The following is a 25,118-nucleotide window of genomic DNA, read 5'->3' as shown; positions in this document are numbered from 1 at the left end:
GGCTCAGTAGTTGTGGCATGTGGGCTTAGTTGCCCCATGGCATGTGGGATCTTAGTTCCCCGACCAGGGATTGAACCTCTGTCCCCTGCATTGGAAGGTGGACTCTTTACCACTGGACCACCAGGGAAGTCCCAATAAATTTCTAACTGTGATTTTTTTTTTTGGCCATGCCACGTGGCATGTGGGATTAGTTCCCTGACCAGAGATGGAACCCGGGCCCCCTGCAGTGGAAGCGCAGAGTCCTAACCACTGGCAACCAGGGGATTTCCTCTAACTGTGATTTTTTAAATGTTTAAATTTTTTTCTGCAGGTGGCTGTGGGTGGTGTTTATCAATTCACAGTATACTGGGATTTTTAATTCCTCCAGGGTTAGGGAACTTGAGTGTTCTGTTTTGTAAGTAAAAATATAGTTTATCTCCAGTGCTTAATTTTTGAAATACAGAGGGCTGAAACATTTGCCCAGTGCTTTCCTTTTGTTTTAAGCAGTGGACACATTTTTACAAGTGAAATGCTGTAGTGAACCCTAATTTTTAAAACAAGGGAAGATATCTTTTATTAGTGTAATCATATTGCTCACATTTACTGTATATTTACAATTTGCTAAGTACCATGCTAAATGCTTTTCATTTAATCATCCTAACAATCCTGGGAAGTGTAAGTATCACTATATCTATATTTTGTGGATAAGGAAATTTGAAAGTAAAAACCTCTTAAAGTTATTTATTTTATAAATTTAAATATGAACAGTTATATGTTTTTTTTTGTTTTTTTGGTTTTTTTTTGTGGTACGCGGGCCTCTCACTGTTGTGGCTTCTCCCATTGCTGAGCAGAGGCTCCGGACGCACAGGCTCAGCGGCCATGGCTCATGGGCCCAGCCGCTCCGCGGCATGTGGGATCTTCCTGGACCGGGGCACGAACCCGTGTCCCCTGCATCGGCAGGCGGATTCTCAAACACTGCGCCACCAGGGAAACCCTAGTTATATGTTTTGAATGGGTAGAACCTATGAGACTATTTTGATAACTAAAAATGAACCGGTAATTTTTTGTCTTAAATTAATATCTATATTCATTTATTTTTAAAATTTTAATTTTAGGTTTTATAGTGTTGAGAAAATCCTTGCCCATACGAAATATTTATTATGGATTTTAAAAAATATATTTATTTATTTATTTGGTTGCACCAAGTCTTAGTTGCGGCAAATAGGTTCCTCAGTTGTGGCTCCAGGGCTCCTTAGTTGCGGCATGTGGACTCCTCAGTTGTGGCACGTGAACTCAGTTGCGGCATGCATGTGGGATCTAGTTCCCTGCGTTGGGAGCTCGGAGTCTCATCCACAGTGCCACCAGGGAAGTCCCAAAGTCAGCTTGGCTTTTAAGTCCAATTAAATCTTTCATGAAACTTGAGCGATGAGTAGTACATTAATTTCAAAGCTAAATTACTGTTTGTATCTAATTTCTTATTTATAAATATACAGGCTGGACAAGAAGCACCCAAACACATTTAGCCAAATCACTATATTGTAACAAAGATAAGTCTTATTACTTGTACGTTTGTTGTCACCCCATTGGTGAGATTATAGGCCAAGCAGGTGTTCTGGAGTCCTGATGGAGTCCATAATTGAGAGTGATGTTAGTGTTACCTGCTTGTGCAATGTTAAGTGAGTAGTCACCAGCAGGTTTGAATTAGAACAAATAAAAACTCAAAAAAAACCACACAACCCAATCAAAAAATGGGCAGAAGATCTCAACAGACATTTCTCTAAAGAAGACATATACATGGCCAATAGGCACATGAAAAGATGCTCAACGTCACTAATTATTAGAGAAATGTAAATCAAAGCTACAATGCGGTATCACCTCACACCAGTCAGAATGGCCATCCTCAAAAAGTCTACAAATAATAAATTCTGGAGAGGGTGTGGAGAAAAGGGAACCCTGCTACACTGTTGGTGGGAATGTAAATGGTACAGCCACTATGGAGAACAGTATGGAGGTTCCTTAAAAACCTAAAAATAGAGCTATAATATGATTCAGCAGTCCCACTACTGGGCATTTATCTGGAAAAAAACCATAATTTGAAAAGATACATGCACCCCAATGTTCACTGCAGTACTATCTACAATAGCCAAGACATGGAAGCAACCTAAATCACCATCAACAGATGAATGGATAAAGAAGATGTACATATATATAATGGAATATAACTCAGCCATTTTAAAAAAGAATGAAATAATACCATTTGCAGCAACATGGATGGACCTAGAGATTATTTTACTAAGTGAAGTAAGTCAAAGATAAATATCATATGATATCACTTATATGTGGAAACAAAAAATGAAACAAATGAACTTATTTTCAAAACAGAAAGAGACTCAGAGACTTCAAAAACAAATCTAAGGTTACCAAAGGGGAAAGGTGGGTGGGAGGGATAAATTAGGAGGTTGGGATTAACATACATACTACTATATATAAAATAATCAACAAGGACCTATTATATAGCACAGGGAACTCTCCTCAATACTCTGTAGTAACCTATATGGGAAAAGAATTTGAAAAAGAATAGGTATGTGTATATGTATAACTGAGTCACTTTGCTGTATACCTGAAACTAACACAACATTGTAAATCAACTATACTCCAATATAAAATAAAAAAGATTTTTAAAGAAGAAAACAACAACAACAAAATCAAAATGAGTCAAAGATAGACTCTCCCTTAATTGATGCTCTGCCTTATCAAGAAGTTCAAATACATAAAGAGGTTAGCACTAAAATGAGGTAACCTCATCACACAGGAGATTGTACTTGAGGGACTTCATTGTATTAAACATATTATTTATTTAACACATTTGAATGTATATTTTAAAAATTACTCTTTAAAAAATACGGGTATATGCCCACATAACATCTCCCTATTAATCTTGTTTCAGTAGTGCCTTTTGGTTTTTAATACCTAAACTTCATAGCAGTATTTTTCTCAATGTGTTTTTAAAACAGCTTAATAGAGATGTGATTCATATGTCATGCAGCTCACCCATTTAAAGCGCATAATTCAGTAGCTGTATTTTCACAGTTGTGCAGCCACATCAACGTTAGAACATTTTCATCACCAGAAAAAGGAAAGGCAGTATTGTACAAAAAGTGCATTATCTTCAAATACTCGGATCCCCTTCTTTCTTTTTTTTTTCTTACATATTTTAATTTATTTTTAAAATTTTTATTGGAGTATAGTTGCTTTACAATGTTGTGTTAGTTTCTACTGTACAGCAAAATGAATCAGCTATACATATACATATATCCCCTCTTTTTTGGATTTCCTTCCCATTTAGGTCACCACAGAGGACTGAGTAGAATTCCCTGAGCTGTACAGTAGGTTCTCATTAGTTATCTATTTTATATGTAGTATCAATAGTGTATATATGTCGATCCCAATCTTCCAATTCATCCTGCCACCCTCGGATCCCTTTCAGTGCAGACAAATGCTTTCATTCTTTGGCTTGCAGAGTCACATCTCCCATTTCCCTTTTATTCTAGAGCATAGCTCATTGAGTGGAATGGTAGGTAGAATGACCTTTACTATTTCTTTTCTTTGCTTTCCTTTTCAGTGTTCATATCATTAAATTCAGTTATGTTAAATGTGTTTAATGAATCACCTGCACTATAATTTTTTATTTTCTCTTTTTGTTTGCTTTTGGAAACTCTGAAATTTCACCAGGATGTATCTCTTTTTTTCGCTTTCTCTTTGTTATTTGGTGGACCCATTCAATCTCAAATATTCATTTATTTAGTTCAGGGAAATGTTCTTCTGTTATTTCACCTGTCTGTTGTTCTCTTCTTTGGATTTGCCTTTGAGATTTCTGTTACACCTAATCGTTTAATCTTCCATGTTTTCATATAAAATATCTTCCAACTCTTTGACTTTTTTTTTGGAAACTGATTGATAACTCTGTCGTTAGCTTGTCTGGTAAGATTTTTATTTTTGCTGCCATTTTCTTGTTTCCAAATATTTTCTCATGTCTCCTTTTCATGGTCCATTTAAATATTTTCTCATGTTTAGTTTTTTGTATCAGTAGCCTCTCAGATATCTCAGATATCACTTAAAATATTTTTTAGAAGTTTGTTTTCTGTAAATTGTTTCCTTCTGGAGTGGTTATTCTGTTTATTCACCTTGGGCCTTCTCTTTCCCATAGTTAATTTCTTTCAGAAACCTGGGATCCTCGTTGTCTGTCTGTTCACACTTATGAGTGTTAGCTAGCTGTTGTGTTGTGTTTCATCTGTCATTACATAGGTAGCTAGGTAGTTCTTTATCCCTGAAGTTTTTCCCTTGACTGGGGAGATTCACTCTGTAGCTTAGTAGGCGAGGTTTATCACAAAGCTGACTTGCTTCTGTTTTTGCCTCATTGATGAGTAGTAGGTAGAGAAGCAGGAGGTTGGAATGCTCAAACTTGCCAAAGTGAGGAGACCTGTAAAGACTAGGAGTGAAACATGCTAGTAGTGTCTTTATTAGCTTCTGGGTGGAGTTGCCGCTGTTTTACTTTTTTACCCGCTATGTCTGTTTTAAAGGCCTGAAATTACGTCAGAGTTGGCTCTGCTTCTGTCTTGGGCCCTAACATACTCAAAAAGGAACCATTCCTGTAATATGGCTTACTTTCATTTAAAGAGAAGCAGAGGGACTTCCCTGGTGGTCCAGTGGTTAAGGATCTATCTTGCAATGCAGGGGACACTGCTTTGATCCCTGGTCAGGAAACTAAGATCCCACATTCCACAGGGCAACTAAGCCCGCTCACCGCAATGAAGAGCCCGAGTGCCACAACGAAAGATCCCGCGTGCTGCAACTAAGACCCGATGTAGCCAATAAATAAATAAATAAATATTAAAGAGCAGCAGATTTCTGGCTTTAGCCCAAGAGCAAAACCTATTGATGCTGGTTGTTCTGTTCAGTTTTTTTTTTTTTTTTTTTTTTTTCTTTTTGCGGTATGTGGGCCTCTCACTGTTGTGGCCTCTCCCGTTGCGGAGCACAGGCTCCGGACGCGCAGGCCCAGAGGCCATGGCTCACGGGCCCAGCCGCTCCGCAGCATATGGGATCCTCCCAGACCGGGGCACGAACCCGTATCCCCTGCATCGGCAGGCGGACTCTCAACCACTGCGCCACCAGGGAGGCCCCAGTTTTTTTTTTTAATTAATTAATTTTGGTTGCGTTGGGTCTTCATTGCTGCACGTGGGCTTTCTTTAGTTGCCTCAAGTGGGGGCTACTCTTCATTGGGTGTGTGAGCTTCTCATTGCAATGGCTTCTCTTGTTGCAGAGCACAGGCTCTAGAGTGTAGGCTCAGTAGTTGTGGCGCATGGGCTCAGTAGTTGTGGCTTGCAGGCTCTAGTGCACAGGCTCAGTAGTTGTGGCACACAGGCTTAGTTGCTCCGCAGCATGTTGCATCTTCCTGGACCAGGGCTCGAACCCGTGTCCCCTGCATTGGCAGGCAGATTCTTAACCAATGTGCCACCAGCGAAACCCTGTTCTGTTCAGTTTTGATTAGAAGTTTTATACATAGTTCTTAATAATAAGTGTTGTTAGTTCTCAGTAAGTGTTGGCTGTGTTTTTTATTATTATTATTACAAAAGTATATGATCCTCTGTATTTTGTGATAGAAAAGTGATTTTTGAAAAATAAGTAGCTTTTTTGAATCACTTTTTTGTACACCTGAAACATTGTAAAACAACTATACTTCAGTTTTTTAAAAAAACTTAAAAAAATAAAATAAGTAGCTTTTTTATAGTGAGGGCATGTATTTATGTCTTCATTTTTGGGTTGCAGGCTTTGGCCTGAGAACCCTTTTATTCATTCTGAATTTTACTTTACTCTGTTTGGTGGTGTTTTTGTTTATGTTGTTGTGAATTCATATACTTTGGGTTGAAGATTACAGCTCTAAGGAGAGCAAGGAGGGACACTAAAGGGTATGAATGAAGGATATGATAATAATGTTACTTTTTCTTTTTTTGCTTTTTCAGTTTGAGCAGAAAACTGGTGCAGTTTTTGATGAAATTGTAGAGAACTGTAAGTACCGTTCTAGAAAGAAACCAATCATGTCTTTAGATAGATAATAAATGTGTCTAGAGAAAACATTAATCTATAACAGTGATTAGTTAGGGCTAATTAATGTGATGGTCCAATTTGATTTAAGTTTAGATCTTATCACACCCTGTTAGTATTTTAATAAAGTTAATCTGAATTGTAAGAATCTTACTCTTTTCTTTAAATATTTTATTCTCATAGTTATTAATGTTGAAATATAGCCATGCTCTGTGTATGTGTGGATCATATTGAACTTATCACTCAGTAAAGGTTTCTACTTTGTTTACAGGGTCTCTTAATTTTCTATTCATATTTTTTCCATTGTTATATGGTTTTCTTAAAAGAAACTTTGTTTCTTAGATTATAAAAGTAATACATTCTATTTTATAATACAAAAATGAATAAAGCAGAAAATAAAAGCCTTTACCATTCTCCAAGGAGAATCAGTTTTAAACATGTAATATATATCTTTCCAGACTTTTTTCTATGAATGTAAATGTATATCTCTATGTGATGGGTGGGGATTTATGTATCCTATGAATGTTGTTCTTGCTTTTTTCATACAACGGCCTAGATATATTCTATGTCAGTGGATATGGACCTATTGCATCCTTTCTAGTGGGTACTCAGTATTTTATTGTATGGCTGTACTATAAGTTAATCAGATTGCTCTTTTACATGTGTGTATATTATTTTCAACTTTTTACTATTACAGACAATATTAAGTATGCATTTCTATACACATCTTTGTCTACTTGCCGAAGTGTTTTTGTAGGATAAATTCTAAGGATAGACTTTTTCTTCTGTTTTATTGACATATAATTGACATAATGTTTTGACTTACATACATCGTGAAATGATTACCACAATAAGTTTAGTGAATCTAACAGTAGAATTGACGAATCATCAAAGGATGTTCATGCAGTTATTTATGAAGGATAAATTTTATCATCTAGAATTCCTGAGTCAAGGAGAATGTTCATTTCTTTTGTTTTTTGTTTACTTTCACCAGAAGGATCTGTGAGTACCTTCTTTCTCTTTGGAATTAATTTGTTTATATTTTTTGAGTGATAACAGTTTTCAGACTACATGTTGAGAAGTAACTAGCTCTCCTGATCCTCATTGGGCTTAGTTATTGAATATCCTTTCTGTTGCATGTAAGCAAGAAAAATAGACTCTTGCTCGCTTATCCAGAAAAAAACTTTAGAAGTATATTGGGGTATTTCACAGAGTTTAGGGAGGAGGTAAAGAACAAGTTTTCCCCAGGGAACTCAGTGAAATGTGATTGTGGGCTTGCTCTTTCTAGTACTGCCAGAAAGCAGTTATGCTCCAATGACTTTTAGTCTTCCTTTTTATCCACTTTAGATTTTAAGTTCCTAGGAAGAAGATTATGATTGGGCCAGCTTGCATCCGATGTTTATCTTTGAACCAGTCATCTGTGGTCAGGGGGAACAGGGATCAAAAAGTAAAACATGGGGCTGTTAGAAGGTATCCCTCAGCCATTATGTCTCACTTTTAGCAAATAATTTTTGATTTCCTGCTTCTGGATATGCCTTTGCTCAAGTCTGTATACTAGTAATAGAAATTAATCAAATAGCTTTCTAATGATGGTTTTAATCTGATGCTTTGTTAAAGATGTTGCAGTAACAACAATCTTAAAGTGGTAGCAGAAATCTTAAGGCAGTAACCAAGCTGCTATACAATGGGTCTGTACACACAACATTTGGGGTTTATGTTTCTGGTGCCTGGTGCTTTTTTTGCTTCATCCCTGCAAACATTTTTAGGCTGGAGGTTTACAAGCAGGGGATTTTATGCCAAATGTTAAGTGCAAATGGTATGGTAAAGGTTACCTTTATCGCCCCCTTTTTGGTAGTTTATAATTAAGGGGCTGTTGAAGGCAGAGAAGTGACTAGCTTGGAAGAGGAGACTGGTCTCCCTCCGTGAAGGGAACTCAGGAACACAGACACCTATTCAGGAGAGATAAGGGCAGACTGCTACATAGATGATATTCAGGAAGTGCTTGATTCCAAAGATGGTCATTTGAGGCCTACCATTTTGTCTTGATGTCGATGTCCAGAAAAAAGAAGAATCACTGTTTCTCAGGCAAGTGCATCAAAATGTTTTGTGTAATACCAGACTTACCATATGTTCATTGCCCAAGACCACCAGGACGTGTGGCTTCACATATTTGGTTTTATAGATCAAGTTCAGCCCTTCTGTGGCACAATCCTTCTGAAACTTTCAGCAGACTATAGTGTCTGCTAATTGTTGGGACACATAAACTGATAGAATGTAACTCCATCAGTGAGGACTTTGGGAAATTTGGTTTAAACATGAAAAAGCTGAATTGACTTTCCAAATATGTAGTGTTTTCAATGAAAGGGATTTAAAAGAAAAAAGCCTTCAATATTTTATGCAAATCAAAAGAGAGAGTAGGGTTGTCCAACTTCTAGTTCATCATTTGGAGGATTTGTGCTGTGGATTATTCAAGATAACGTGGTGATAGTGGAAGTGACTGATATACAGTGCATTACCCTAATTCATGTTCCCTTAACCATTGCCAGTTTATGTGAAGTTTGAAAGAAGTTCAGATAGAATAGAGAGGGACTTCCCTGGTGGTCCAGTGATTAGACTCCACGCTCCCAATACAGGGGTCCGGGTTCCATCCCTGGTCAGGGAACTAGATCCCGCATGCCGAAACTAAGAGTCCACATGCGCAGCTCAAGATCCCACATGCCGCAACTAAAAAAGATCCTGCACGTGGCCACAAAGATTTCGCATGTCGCAACTAAGACCTGGTGCAGCCAAATAAATAAATAAATATTAAAAAAATAGATTAAAAAACATTTTTTTATTGAAGTATAGTTGATTTACAAAGTTGTGTTAATTTCTGAATTGCCCCCTAGTTCACTGGAATCACAGGTTTTGAATTATAATTGTTATTTGGTAGAAATAAAGGAATAATTGGTAAAAGAGATTTCTGTGCATTAATTTTGTATCCTGCTACTTTACGAAATTCATCGATTAGCTCTAGTAGTTTTTTGGTAGCATTTTTAAGATTCTCTATGTATAGTATCATGTCACCTGATGCGATTTTAAATGGGATTTTTTTTTAAACTTTCTTTTTGAGATTTCATTGTTAGCGTAAAGAAATGCAACAGATATCTTTACATTAAGCTTGTGTCCTTTTACCTTGCTGAATGCATTTATTAGTTCTAATAGTTTTTGTGTGGAGTCTTTAGGGTTTTCTATATAGAGTATTGTGTCATCTGTGTACAATGACAATTTTACCTCTTGCCTTCCAATTTGGATATGTTTTCTTTTTCTTGTCTGATTTCTGTGGCTAGGACTTCCAGTGTTATGTTTGAATAGAAGTGGTGAGATTGGGCATCCTTGTGTTGTTCCAGAATTTAGCAGGAAGGCTTTCAGGTTTTCACCACTGAGTGCTGTATTGACTGTGGGTTTGTCATAAATGGCTTTTATTATGTTGAGATATGTTCCCTCTGTACCCATTTTGGTGAGAGTTTTTATCATGAATGGATGTTGAATTTTATCAAATGCTTTTTCTGCATCTGTTGGTTTTTGTCTTTTGTTGATGTGATGTATCACATTGATTGCTTTGCATATGTTGAACTATCCCGGTGACCCTGGAATAAATCCAAGTTGATCATGTTGTATAATCCTTCTTATGTGTTGTTGGATTCTGTTTGCTAATATTTTGTTGAGGATTTTTGCACCCGTTTTCATCAAAGATATTGGCCTGTAATTTTCTCTTCTTGTATTTTCTTTGTCTGGTTTTGGTGTTAGGGTGTAGGTGGCTTCATAGAATGACTGCGGGAGTCATTGACCCTTCTCTTCAATCATGACCCTCCTCTTCAATCCTTTGGAAGAGTTGTAGAAGTATAGGTATGAGTTCTTCTATGTATGTTTGGTAGAATTACCCAGTGAAGCCTTACAGTCCTGGATTTTGTTTGCAGGGAAGGTTTCGTTTGTTTGTTTGTTTTTTATTACAGATTCTGTTTCACTTCTAGTGATTGGTCTGTTCAAATTATCTGTTTCTTCTTGATTCAGTTTTGGCAGGCTGTATGTTTCTAGGATCTTGTCTATTCTAGGTTGTATATTTTATTGGCATATAACTGTTCATACTAATTCCTTAGGATTTTTTGAGTTTCTGCTGTATTGGTTTTTATTTCTCCTCTTTCATTTCTTATTTTGTTTATTTGGCTTTTCTCTCTTTTCTTCCTAGTGATCCTGGCCAGTGATTTGTCAATTTTGTTTATCCTTTCAGAAAATCAGCTCTTGGTTTTATTGATTTTTTAAAAAATCTCTATTTATTTCCTCTCTGATTTTTATTATTTCCTTCCTTCTTCTGACATTAAGTTTTGTTTGTTCTTCTTTTTCTAATTATTGTAGGTGGTAGGTTAGGTTGCTTATTTGAGATTTTTCTTCTTTTTTGAGGAAGGCCTGTATCTCTGTGAACTTCCCTCTTAGATCTGCTTTTGTTGCATCCCATAGATTTTATATGGTTTTGTTTTCATTGTCATTTATCTCGAGGTATTTTTTAATTTCCTCTTTGATTTCATTGTTGACCCATTAGTTTTTTAGTAGCATGTTGTTTAGTCTCCATGTAATCGTTTTTTTTCTTGTTTTTCTCTCTGTGGTTGATTTCTAGTTTCATGCCTTTGTGGTCAGAGAAGGTGCTTGAAATAATTTCTGTCCTTTTAAATTTGTTGAGGCTTGTTTTGGGCCACAGACTGTGGTCTATCCTAGAGAGTGTTTCACGCACTCTCGAAAAGAATGTGTGTTCTGGTTGTTTTGGCTATAGTGTCCTATAGATATCAATTCAGTCTAACTGTTCTATGGTGTCGTTTAGAGTCTGTGTTGCCTTATTAGTTTTCTGTCTGGAAAATCTGTCCGTTGATGTCAGTGGGGTTCTAAAATCTGCTATTATTGTGTTCCCGTCAGTTTCTCCTCTTCTGTCTGTTAGTATTTTGTGTTTGGGTGCTCCTATATTAGGTGCATTTATCTTAATGAGTGTAATATCCTCTTCTTGTATTGATCCTTTTATCATTATATAGTGTCCTTCTTTGCCTTTTTTTATACCCTTTGTGTTAAAGTCTATTTATCTGATATGAGTGTTGCTGTCCCCACTTTCTCGTCATTTCCATTTGCATGAAATATCTTTTGCCATCCCCTCACTTTCAATCCATTCATGTCTTTTGCCCTAAAGAGGGTCTCTTGTAGGCAGCATATTTTACGTTCTTGTTTTATTATCCAATCAGTCACTCTGTACTTTTTACTGGAGCTTTTAGTCCAGTGACATTTACAGTAATTATTGATAAGTATGTATTTATTGCCATTTTTCCTTGCTTTTCTTTATAGTTTTTAACTACATTTTCATTGTTGATCAATATATTGTTTAGTTTTGCTTATTTATGAACTCTGTATTATTTTTAAATCATACTGTATATGTTACCACTTTGTTTTATCATTGTATATTCTTTTTCTTAAAATTAATTTATTTTTGGCTGCATTGGGTCTTCATTGCTGTGTGTGGTTTTTCTCTAGTTGTGGCGAGTGGGGGCTGCTCTTCGTTATGGTGCGCGGGCTTCTCATTGCAGTGGCTTCTCTTGTTGCAGAGCATGGGCTCTAGGCATCTAGGCTTCAGTAGTTGTGGCACATGGGCTCAGTAGTTGTGGTGCACGGGTTTAGCTGCTCTGAGCCACGTGGGATCTTCCCGGACCAGGGCTCGAACCCACGTCCCCTGCATTGGCAGGCGGATTCTTAACCACTGCACCAACAGGGATGCCTGGCAGGCGGATTCTTAGCCACTGCACCACCAGGGAGGTCCGTTATTGTATATTCTTGAGATTTGTCTGTACTGATCATTTAGCTCTCATTCATTCATCACTGATGTATAGTAGTTCATTATATAAACATTATATATATATATTTTTAAAGAAGACGTTGGGGGTAGGAGTTTATTAATTAATTAATTAATTTTTGCTGTGTTGGGTCTTCGTTTCTGTGCGAGGGCTTTCTCTAGTTGTGGCAAGCGGGGGCCACTCTTCATCGCAGTGTGCAGGCCTCTCACTATCGCGGCCTCTCGTTGCGGAGCACAGGCTCCAGATGCTCAGGCTCAGTAGTTGTGACTCATGGGCCTAGTTGCTCCGCAGCATGTGGGATCCTCCCAGACCAGGGTTCGAACCCGTGTCCCCTGCATTAGCAGGCAGATTCTCAACCACTGCACCACCAGGGAAGCCCATAATTTTCATTTCTTCATTTTAAATTGTGGTAAAAAAAACACATAATGTAAAAATTTACCATCTTAAACATTTTTAAGTGTATAGTTCCATAATATTAAGTACATTCACGTTTTTATGCAACAAATCTGTAGAAGTATTTTATCTTGCAATACTGAAATTTCTATATCCATTGAACAAAAATTTCCCTCCCCTCTTAAGATTTATACATGTTGTAACATGTATTGGGATGTCCTTCCTTTCTAAGGCTGAATAATATTCTGCTGTATGGGTAGTACCACATTTTGTTTATCCATTCACCTGTTGATGGGCATTTGGATTGCTTCTGCCTCTTGGTTTTTGTGAATGATGCTGCACTGAACACGGTGAGCAAATATCCCTTCATGATTCTGCTTTCATTTGTCTTGGATATATACCCAGAAATGGGATTGCTTGTTCATATGGTAATTCTGTTTTCATTTTGTTTTGAGGACTTGCCATACTGTTTTCAGGAGCGGTGGCACTGTTTTACATTTGCACTAACACAGGGATTCCAGTTTCTCCACATCCTTGTCAACACTTGTCACTTTCTGTGTTTTTTTTTTTTTTTTTTTTTTTTTTTTTTTTTTTTTTTTTTTTTTTTTGCTGTACGCGGGCCTCTCACTGCCGTGGCCTCTCCCGTTGCGGAGCACAGGCTCCGGACACACAGGCTCCGCGGCCATGGCTCGCGGGCCCAGCCGCTGCGCGGCATGTGGGATCCTCCGGGATAGGGGCACGAACCCGTGTCCCCTGCATCGGCAGGCGGACCCTCAACCACTGCGCCACCAGGGAAGCCCACTTTCTGTGTTTTTGATCGTAACCATCCTAATGGGTGTGAGGTGATACCTCATTGTAGTTTTGATTAGCACTTCTCTAATGATTAGTAATGTTGAGCGTCTTTCGATATGCTTGTTGGCCATTTGTCTTCTTGGAGAAATGTCTTTTTCCAAGTCCTTTTGCCAGTTTTGAATTGGGTTATTTGTTTTTTTTCTTATTGTTGATTTGTAAGAGTTCTTTATATATTCTGGGTATTACCCCTGTCAGATGTATGATTTGCAAGTACTTGCTTCCATTCCATGTGTTACCTTTTCACACTGTTGGTGGTTTCTTTTGACATCCAGAAGTCTTAAAAATTTGATGTAGTAGTCCCATTTGTTTATTTTTGCTTTTGTTGCCTGTGTTTTTGGTGTCATATCCAAGAAATAATTGCCTAATCCAGTGTCATGAAGGTTTACCCTGTTTTCTTTTAGGAGTTTTATACTTTTAGGTCTTATGTTTAAAATATATCAAAATTTCAAAATCCATTTTAGCATATATATATATTGGGTTGGCCAAAAAGTTCCTTTGGGTTTTTTTTTTTCTCTTTTTTTTGTGGTACGCGGGCCTCTCACTGTTGTGGCCTCTCTCGTTGCGGAGCACAGGCTCCGGACACGCAGGCTCAGCAGCCATGGCTCACGGGCCCAGCCACTCTGTGGAATGTGGGATCTTCCTGGACCGGGGCACGAACCCGCGTCCCCTGCATCAGCAGGCGGACTCTCAACCACTGCGCCACCAGGGAAGCCTGTTCCTTTGGTTTTTAAGTAAAAATAAAAGGCACATTTTTCGTTTTCACCAAGAACTTTATTGAGCAACGTATTCACCCTTTTGTTCTATTTCTACCATTTTTCAGGCAACTGCATAATTCCATCTTCGCAAGACTTTTTATCTTTTTGAGCAAAGAACTGTTCCAAGTGCCTTTTAACAGTCTTCCAGGGAATTGAAATTTTTTCCATTAAGAGAATTTTGAAAAGACTGAAATAAATGGAAATTCGAAGGTGCAGTGTCTGGTGAATATGGCAGATGAATCACAACTTCCCGGCCAAGCTGTAATAGTTTTTGCCTGGTCATCAAAGAAAGATGCAGTCTTGTAGTATCCTGACGGAAGATTATGCATTTTCTGTTGACTAATTCTGGATGCTTTTATAGTTGAATGCTGCTTTCAGTTGGTCTAGTTGGGAACAGTACTTGTTGGAATTAATCGTTTGGTTTTCCAGAAGGAGCTCATAATAGAGGACCCCCTTCCAGTCCCACCATATACACAACATCACCTTCTTTGGATGAAGACCGGAATTTGGTGTGGTTGGTGGTGGTTCATTTCGCTTGCCCCACAGTCTCTTCCATTCCATATTATTGTACAGTATCCATTTTTCATCGCCTGTCACAATTTGTTTTAAAAACGAATGTTTTCCTTACGTTTAAGTAGAGAATCACACGTGGAAATACAGTCAAGAAGGTTTTTTTCGCTTGATTTACGTGGGACCCAAATATCAAAGCGATTAACATAACCAAGCTGGTGTAAATGATTTTCAACGCTTGATTTGTATATTTTGAGTATGTTGGCTATCTCCCATGTGGTACAGCGTTGACTGTTCTCACTTAATGTCTCGATTTGATCACTGTCAACTTCAACTGGTCTACTTGACTGTGGAGCATTGTCCAGCAACGAATCTTCAGCACGGAACTTTGCAAACCACTTTTGACATGTTCAGTCAGTCACAGCACCTTCTCCATATACTGCACAAATTTTTTTTTTGCATTTCAGTTGCGTTTTTACCTTTCTTGAAATAATAAAGCATAATATGCCGAAAATGTTGCTTTCTTGCGTTTTTACCTTTCTTGAAATAATAAAGCATAATATGCTGAAAATGTTGCTTTCTTGCTTCCATCTTCAATATTAAAATGGCTACACAAAAGTTCACCATTTTTGATGTTTTTTTTTTTAAGTACTTGCTGATAAGACAGCTGTCACAATACAGCTGTCACAATACACAAAATTGTTTTGAATGAAGTTTAAAGACAGCTAAGTGCTGCTAGAGCCATCCTACAGAAAAAGACGAATGAACCTTTTGGCCAATCCAATACTAATTGATGTTGCTAGTTTTTCCATTACAAATCTTTCCTCTGTGAACATCCTTGCATGTTTTCTGATTCATACAAGAAAGTACCATGTATGGAGTTCAATGTGAAATCTATTTCTTGTGGTGAGTCTGTCAAAAACAAGTTTAGAATATATTTCTTTAGGACAGGAATTGTCAAACTTTTTCTCTAAAAGACCAGATAGTAAATATTTTAGGCTTTATAGGTATGCTTTCTCTGTTACAGCATTCAGCTCTGACTTTTTAGCATGAAAGCAGTCATAGACAATACAAGAAGGGATTAGAGTGTTTGTTTCCAATTAAACTTTATTGGCACTGAATTTTGAATTTAGTGTAATTTTCATGTGTCAAGAAATATCTTTCTTTTGATTTTTTTTTTAACCACTTAAAAATGTGAAAACCGTTCTTAGCTCATGGGTTATACAAATACAACACAGGTGGCTTCCGGATTTAGCATGCAGACACAATTTACCTACCCCTGCTCTAGGGTGTATGTGGAAGGTGATTGCTCAGGCATTGGATGTGTACATTCTCAACTTACTAGAAATGCAAAACTCATTTTTTTCCGTAGTTTCATCCATTTATAATTCTACCATTGTTTAGAGTTTTGGTCACTATGCATTTGGCCGACACTTGAGATTATCAGACTTTTAAACTTTGTAATTATAGCAGGTATAACATGGAATTCATTTTTGAAAATTTACATTTTCCTGATTAATAATTTAGTTGAACATTTTTTCATGTTTTTTTGGCCATTTCTGATTCCTCTTTTGCAAAATCTGTTGCCCACTTGCTATTGGGTTGTTGGTCTTTTCTTAACTGCATTGTAGTTCTCTAAATATCCTGAAGAATAAACTTGTCAGTTATAGATATTGAAAATAAATTTTCCTAACTCATGACTTATCTTTATAAGTCTTTGCATAAGCAGAAATTAATTTTAACTTATTTGAATGATAATAAATGTATCAGTCTTTTCCTTTATGGTTTGATTTTCTTTTTTTTTTAAATTTTATTTAGGTAAACCTTTTCTAGGTTGAGGTCAGAAAGATCTTTCATATTATTTCCTAAAATGTTCATTGGTTTTACTTTATCATAGAATTAACCGTTTTATGGTTTGACTTAGGGAACTAATTTTATTTCTTTCCATAATACTAACAAATTGTCTCACCACCATTTATGAAATACTATTTCCTTTACATAGTTACCTGAAAAGCTACTCTGTAGTGTATACCTATGGGCTTTTTCTCCACCTTCTCCAATGGAAGTTTTGTTTATTTCTGTGCCATGTTCCTTTAATTAATTTAGTTTTTATAATAAGTCTTGATAACCTGATGGTTGACAACATCCTTGAAAATTTTTCTTCAGGAATGTTTCACCTGTTCTTGCTACTGTTCATTTTAGAAGTATCTTGCCAAGTCGCTAACAAAACAAAATCAAATAAGCGCAAAATTTTGATGGGATTGTCTTTGAGTCTATAGATGAACTGAGAGAGAATTGGCATGTTTATGATAGTGAGTCATTCTGTCTATGAACTTTGTGTGTCTTTTCATTTATTTAAATCTTTAATGCTTTTCAATAAAATTTTATAATCTATAAAGGATTATCTTAGAAGATTTTATATTATATTTTAGCATTTAAGTCTTAGTTTGATATTTATTTTTGGATTTAGGATAAGATTGGGGTCCACTTTCTTCAGATGAGTAGCTGATTGTGCTGACATGTTAAAAATTTATCTTTTCCTCTTAGTAGTTAATATTTTTATCAGTGAATTGAATTGGCGCTATGAGGTATATTTAGGTTCTATATATAAGGGAATCTTTTTCTGTATTTCTGTTAAATTCTATATTTATATATTTACATGTTAATTTTTACAGTAAATATTAATATTTAATTCTATATTGTCATTGATTTTATTAGTATATATTATTATAAGAAATATTTTTTGGCATTGAGGTATAGACATTTATCTGCTATGTCAAGCCAATGTCTTAGTTTTAATTTGTTATTTTAAAGCTTTTCTTTAGGCTGTTCATCCACTGAATTTTAATGTGATTGTATTGAAGATCCAAAAATAGTCCGTTGGAATTCTAATTGAAAATGCATACCTTTATATGTTACTTTTTAGGGAGAATCAGTAGTTTACTATATTTTTCTATTCAGGAGCAGACTATATCTTATACAGATTTTGGTTTATGCCATTTACTTAAATTTTATAGTTGCTTACAAGTAATATGTATTGTGCTTTTCTTGTATCATTTGAACTTTGCAAATGGAGTTTTTTTTTCATTTCTACGTTCTTATTACAAGAACAGTCTATTATTTTACTTAATTTCCTTATTAAATCTAATAGTCTTTTAAAATTTGAGTCTAGTTTTCCAGTCATAAAACTGTAACAACTAAAAATATTTTATTTCTTTATCCCAATGACTACTCAAATTATGTATTTAATGTTTTTGCCAGACCTCATAGGATTTTATTGTAAGTGATAATCAAGGTAGTTGTTGTCACTTTTGACTAATTTTTGAGTCCAGTTAAGTAGTTCTCATATTTTATCATTTAGGGATAATTATTGTAGGTTTCTGTCACATTTGCTAAGGCTTTATTACATTTTTAAAAATTATTATTCCCATTTTACATTGAGGAATGGGTGAAGAATATTAGTATTTAAAAATTACTGGGATCAATTTGCTAATATTTCATTAAGGATTTTTCTAACAGACTTTGTGTACGATTGGAGTTATAGCTTTATGAAATGTTTTATAGGATTCACCAATAAAACCATCTTGGCTTGGAGATTTCTTGGTGTGAGTTTGTAAATTATGAATTCAAGTTTTCAGATAGATACAGGATTATTTATATTTTATATTTAATCTTGTGTGAGATTTGGTAAATTGTGTTTTTCAAGTAATTTGTTCATTTCATTTAAGTGGTCTTTGTCTTTTGAATTACAGTTTTTTTAAAAAATGGGAATGATAGTAGCAACTCATTGTAGTTTTAATTTGCATTTCCCTGCTGACTAATGATTTTGAATATCTTTTCAGTGTGTGTATTGGCCATTCTTTTTTTTATATATAAATTTATTTATTTTTGGCTGTGTTGGGTCTTCGTTGCCGTGTGCGGGCTTTCTCTAGTTGCGGTGAGCAGGGGCTACTGTTTGTTGCGGTGCGCGGTCTTCTCATTGTCGTGACTTCTCTTGTTGCAGAACATGGGCTCTAGGCAGGCAGGCTTCAGTAGTTGTGGCTTGTGGGCTGTAGAGCTCAGTCTCAGTAGTTGTGGTGCACGGGCTTAGTTGCTACGCGGCAGGTGGAATCTTCCCAGGCCGGGGCTTGAACCCGCGTCCCCTCCATTGGCAGGCAGATTCTTAACAACTGCGCCTCCAGGGAAGCCCATATTGGGCATTCTTAAAATGTTCTTTTGTAAAGTGTCTGTTCAGATCTTTGCCCCTTTTAAAAATTAGTCAGTTTTTCTTTTCTATTATTAAGTTGTAAGGGTTTTTTTTACATATTCTGGATACAAATCTTCTGTTTTATAGATCATTAGAAATAGATGTGGATAACTCTATCTCCATCCATCTGTATCTATATGGCTCTTTCCATATCTGTCCATCCACCCACTCATTCATTCATCCATCCATCCATCCATGTATTCTGTGGCTGACCTTTTCATTGTCTCAGTGGTGTCCTTTGAAAAGCACAAGTTTTAATTTTGATGAAGTTCTGTTTTTTAATTATTATATTTTTGTGGGCTGTATTCTGACTAGAAGACCTATTGCAAGATCAAGAATATGTTCATGTGTTTATTCCTAGAAACTTAATAGTTTTAGCCTTATCTTTTAGTTTTTATTTTGTTTCTTTTCTTTGCTATTTTAAAATTCATTTATTTTCTTTCTTTTTTTCTTTTTTCTTTCCTTTTTCTTTCTTTTTTTTTTCAGGTCTTAGTTGCAGCACATGGGGTCTTCATTGAGGCATGCGAGATCTTTCGTTGCAGTGGGGGCTGTTTGTTGTGGTGTGCGGGTTTTCTCTCTCTAGTTGTAGTGCTCAGCCTCCAGGGCGCATGGGCTCTGTAGTTAGCAGTACGCGGGCTCTCTCATTGAGGTGTGGGAGCTAAGTAGTTGCGGCACATGGGCTTAGTTGCCCCGTGGCATGTGGGATCTTAGTTCCCTCACCAAGGATCAAATCCGCATCCCCTGCATTGGAAAGCGGATTCTTTACCACTGGACCACCAGGGAAGTCCCTAGCCTTAGCTTTTATGACTAGGTTTATTATCCATTTCAAGTTAGTTTTTGTGTATAGTGTTATTTAAGAGTCAAAATAAATAATTTTTGCATATGGATATCTAGTTGTATCAGCAATATTTGTTGAAGAGAGTGTTCTTTCTGATTGATTTACCTTGGTATTTTTGTTGAAAATCAGTTGATCTGTATGTTTGAATTTATTTCGGGACTCAGTCTGATCCAAGGATCTGTATGCCTTTCCTTAAGTCAGTACCTCACTGTCTTAATTACTTTATTTTTATATTAAATCAGATATTCTAAGTAATTTTTTTCAAAGTTGTTTTTGCTATTCCAGATCTTTTGCATTTTCATGGAATTTCTTAGAAGCACCTTGTCATTTTCTATAAAAAATCTTCCTGGGTTTGTGATTGGGATTGTGTTGGATCTATAGATGAGTTTGGGGAGAACTTCTATCTAAATACTAGTGTTTTCCAATTCACTATGTATGATATGTCTTTCAATTTATTTAGCTCTTCTTTCCTTTCAGCAGTGTTTTGTAGTTTTCAAGTACAGGTCTTATGCATATTTTGTTATCCCTGTACATTTAAAATTTCTTGTGCTATTGTAAATGAAATTTTAAAAAATAAATTTGCTGAAGTATAATTTACAGATAAAAATATACTGTATTTTGAAATCATTTTTATTTATTTATTTATTTTTAAATTTAAAAAAATTGGGGTATATTTGTTTTACAATGTCATATTAGTTTCTACTGTACAGTGAAGTGGAGTTCCCTGTACTATACAGCAGGTTCTCATTATTTATCTATTTTATATATATTAGTATTGTATGTTAATGCCAGTCTTTCAATTCATTCCACCCTCCTTTCCCCCCTTCATGTCCATACGTTTGTTCTCTCCGTCTGTGTCTCTATTTCTGCCTTGCAAACAGGTTCATCTGTACCATTGCTCTAGATTCCACATATATGTGTTAATATACAATATCGTTTTCTTTCTGACTTACTTCACTCTGTATGACAGTCTCCAGGTCCATCCACATGTCTACAAATGATCCCATTTCGTTCCTTTTTACAGCTGAAATCATTTTTATTTTAACTTTAACTTTGAAATAATTACAGACTTATAAAACAAGTTACTATAAGGCATTCAACTCTGTTCTTAAAAAAAATTGCTTTGTCTATTCAAGTCCTTTGCATTTATACATAGAATCAACATGTAAATGTATCAATATACAGATAAGCCATTAGGAGTTCTATTGGAATTGCATTAAATCTGTAGATTAATTTGGAGGAGAATTGACATCTTAAATATATCCATGAACATGGCATATTTCTGAATTTATTTAGTTCTTTAAATCTGTAAATAATTTCTAAATTATTAAATTTCTAAATAACCTTTTGCAGTTCTCAGTCCATAGATTTTACACATATTTAAGAAACTTAGGGCCTAGAGACTCTTTGGTGGGGCTAATGGCAGATTCCAGGAGGGCTCATGCCAAGGAGTACTTCCCAGAGCTTCTGCTGCCAGTGTCCTTGTCCCCGTAGTGGGCGACAGCCACCCCCCACCTCTGCAGGAGACCCTCGAACACTAGCAGCCGTGTGGCTGACAGGGTCTTGGTACTCCGGCCAGGTATCAGGCCTGTGTGTCTGAGGTGGGAGAGACGAGTTCAGGACATTGGTCTACCAGAGACCTCCTGGCTCCATGTAATATCAAATGGCGAAAGCTCTCCCAGAGATCTCCATCTCAATGCTAAGACCCAGCTCCACTCAGTGACCAGCAAACTAGAGTGCTGGACACCCTATGCCAAACAACTAGCAAGACAGGAACACAACCCTACCCATTAACAGAGAGGCTGCCTGAAATCATAATAAGGTCACAGACACCCCAATACACACCGCCGGACGTGCTTCTGCCCACCAGAAAGACAAGATTCAGCCATCCACCACAACACGGGCACTCGTCCCCTCCACCAGGAAACGTACACAACCCACTGAACCAACCTTAGCCACTGGGGGCAGACACAAAAACAATAGGAACTACAGACCTGCAGCCTGTGAAAAGGGGACCCCAAACACAGTAAGTTAAGCAAAATAAGAAGTCAGAGATACACACAGCAGATGAAGGAGCAAGGTAAAAACCCACCAGACCAAACAAATGAAGAGGAAATAGGCAGTCTACGTGAAAAAGAATTCAGAGTAATGATAGTAAAGATGATCCAGAATCTTGGAAATAGAATTTAGAAAATACAAGAAACATTTAACAAGGACCTAGAAGAACTAAAGAGCAAACAAACAATGATGAACAACACAATAAATGAAATTAAAAATTCTCTAGAAGGAATCAATAGCAGAATAACTGAGGCAGAACAACGGATAAGTGACCTGGAAGATAAAATAGTGGAAATAACTACAGCCGAGCAGAATAAAGGAAAAAGAATGAAAAGAATTGAGGACAATCTCAGAGACCTCTGGGACAACATTAAACACACCAACATTCGCATTATAGGGGTCCCAGAAGAAGAGAAAAATAAAGGGACTGAGAAAATATTTGAAGAGATTATAGTTGAAAACTTCCCTAATATAGGAAAGGAAATAGTCAATCAACTCCAGGAAGCGCACAGAGTCGTCCCATACAGGATAAATCCAAGGAGAAACATGCCAAGACAGACATTAATCAAACTATCAAAAATTAAATACAAAGAAAAAATATTAAAAGCAGCAAGGGAAAAACAACAAATAACATACAAGGGAATCCCCATAAGGTTAACAGCTAATCTTTCAGCAGAAACTCTGCAAGCCAGAAGGGAGTGGCAGGACATATTTAAAGTGATGATAGGGAAAAACCTAGAACCAAGATTTCTCTACCCAGCAAGGATCTCGTTCAGATTCAGTGGAGAAATTACAACCTTTACAGACAAGCAAAAGCTAAGAGAATTCAGCACCACCAAACCAGCTTTACAACAAATGCTAAAGGAACTTTTCTAGGCAGGAAACACAAGAGAAGGAAAAGACTTAGAATAACAAACCCAAAACAATTAAGAAAATGGTAGTAGAAACATACATATCGATAATTACCTTAAATGTAAATGGACTAGATGCTCCAACCAAAAGACAATGACTGGCTGAATGGATACAAAACCAAGACCCATATATATGCTGTCTACAAGAGGCCCACTTCAGACCTAGGGGCACATACAGACTGAAAATGAGGGGATGGAAAAAGATATTCCATGCAAATGGAAATCAAAAGAAAGCTGGAGTAGCAATTCTCATATCATACAAAATTGACTTTAAAGACTGTTACAAGAGACAAAGAAGGACACTACATAATGATAAAGGGATCAATCCAAGAAGAAGATATAACAACTGTAAATATTTATGCAGCCAACATAGGAGCACCTCAATACATAAGGCAAATACTAACAGCCTTGAAGGGGGAAATCAACAGTAACACAATCATAGTAGGGGACTTTAACATAGCACTTTCACCAGTGGATAGATGATCCAAACTGAAAATAAATAAGGAAACACAAGCTTTACATGATACATTAAACAAGATGGACTTAATTGATATTTACAGGACATTCCATCTAAAAACAACAGAATACACTTTCTTCTCAAGTGCTCATGGAACATTCTCCAGGATAGATCATATCTTGGGTCACAAATGAAGCCTTGGTAAATTTAAGAAAACTGAAATCATATCAAATATCTTTTCTAAATACAACACTATAAGACTAGATACCAATTACAGGAAAAAATCTGTAAAAAATAGAAACAAATGGAGGCTGAAGAATACACTACTTAATAACCAAGAGATCACTGAAGAAATCAAAGAGGAAATCAAAAAATACCTAGGAACAAATGACAATGAAAACACAATGACCCAAAACCTATGGGATGCAGCAAAAGCAGTTCTAAGAGGGAAGTTTATAGCAATACAATCCTACCTCAAGAAACAAGAACCATCTCAAATAAACAACCTAACCTTACACCTGAAGCAATTAGAGAAAGAAGAACAAAAAAATCCGAAAGTTAGCAGAAGGAAAGAAATTATAAAGATCAGATCAGAAATAAATGAAAAAGAAATGAAGGAAACAATAGGAAAGATCAGTAAAACTAAAAGCTGGTTCTTTGAGATGATAAACAAAATTGATAAACCATTAGCCAGACTCATTAAGAAAAAAAGGGAAATGACTCAAATCAGTAAAATTAAAAATGAAAAAGGAAAGTAACAGCTGACACCGCAGAAATCCAAAGTACCATGAGAGATTACTACAAGCCCCTATATGCCAATAAAATGGACAATCTGGAAGAAATGGACAAATTCTTAGAAAAGCACAACCTTCCAAGACTGAACCAGGAAGAAATAGAAAATATAAACAGACCAATCACAGGCACTGAAATTGAGACTGTGATTAAAAATCTTCCAACAAACAGAAGCCCAGTATGAGATGGCTTCACAGGCAAATTCTATCAAACATTTAGAGAATAGTTAACACCTGTCCTTCTCAAATTCTTCCAAAATATAGCAGAGGGAGGAACACTCCCAAACTTATTCTATGAGGCCACCATCACTCTGATACCAAAATGAGACAAAAATGTCACAAAGAAAGAAAACTACAGGCCAATATCACTGATGAACATAGATGCAAAAATCCTCAACAAAATACTAGCAAACAGAATCCAACAGCACATTAAAAGGGGATCATACACCACGATAAAGTGGGGTTTATCCCAGGAATGCAAGGGTTCTTCAATATACGCAAATCAATAAATGTGATACACCATATTAACAAACTGAAGGAGAAAAACCATATGCTAATCTCAATAGATGAAGAAGAAGCTCTCGAAAAAATTCAACACCCATTTATGATAAAAACTCTCCAGAAAGTAGGGGTAGAGGGAACTTACTGCAACATAATAAAGGCCATATATGACAAACCCACAGCCAACATCGTTCTCAATGGTGAAAAACTGAAACCATTTCCACTAAGATCAGGAACAAGACAAGGTTGCCCACTCTCACCAATGTTATTCAATATAGTTTTGGAAGTTTTAGCCACAGCAGTCAGAGAAGAAAAAGAAATAAAAGGAATCCAAATCGGAAAAGAAGTAAAGCTGTCACTGTTTGCAGGTGACATGATACTATACATAGGGAATCCTAAAGATGCTACCAGAAAACTACTAGAGCTAATCAATGAATTTGGTAAAGTAGCAGGATACAAAATTAGTGCACAAAAATCTCTGGCATTCGTATACACTAATGATGAAAAAGCTGAAAGAAAAATTAAGGAAACAGTCCCATTTACCATTGCAACAAAACGAATAAAATACCTAGGATAAACCTACCGAAGGAGACAAAAGACCTGTAGGCAGAAAACTATAAGACACTGATGAAAGAAATCAAAGATGACACAAACAGAGGGAGAGATACATCATGTTCTTGTATTGGAAGAATCAACACTGTGAAAATGACGATACTACCCAGAGCAAACTACAGATTCAGTGTAATCCCTATCAAACTACCTATGGTATTTTTCACAGAACTAGAACAAAATTTCCATATGGTCCTTCCACTTCCACAAAGGACTCCGAATAGCCAAAGCAATCTTGAGAAAGAAAAA

At 36.4% G+C, this 25,118-nt stretch overlaps 1 protein-coding gene across 9 annotated transcripts in view; it reads left to right on the top strand.

The window, feature by feature from the left end:
* The window catches only part of ZMYM4 (zinc finger MYM-type containing 4), a 178,558-nt gene that overhangs the window by 71,410 nt on the left and 82,030 nt on the right, over nucleotides 1-25,118 (top strand). For 6 of the 9 annotated variants that reach the window (XM_081226671.1, XM_081226677.1, XM_081226673.1 and 3 more), the window contains one exon: nucleotides 6,000-6,045. The exons of 1 other annotated variant lie outside the window; for it this stretch is intronic. In XM_081226671.1, coding sequence (XP_081082797.1) covers nucleotides 6,000-6,045 — 46 coding nt within the window. Of the gene's footprint in view, nucleotides 1-5,999; nucleotides 6,046-14,377; nucleotides 14,463-25,118 lie in introns of all 9 variants that reach the window. 2 more of the 9 variants (XM_081226672.1, XM_081226669.1) reach the window with 2 other exon arrangements.

Source organism: Mesoplodon bidens (assembly GCF_964165515.1).
Source record: "Mesoplodon bidens genome assembly, chromosome: 2".
NCBI lineage: Eukaryota > Metazoa > Chordata > Mammalia > Artiodactyla > Ziphiidae > Mesoplodon > Mesoplodon bidens.
This window is presented reverse-complemented; position numbering and strand designations above follow the sequence as displayed.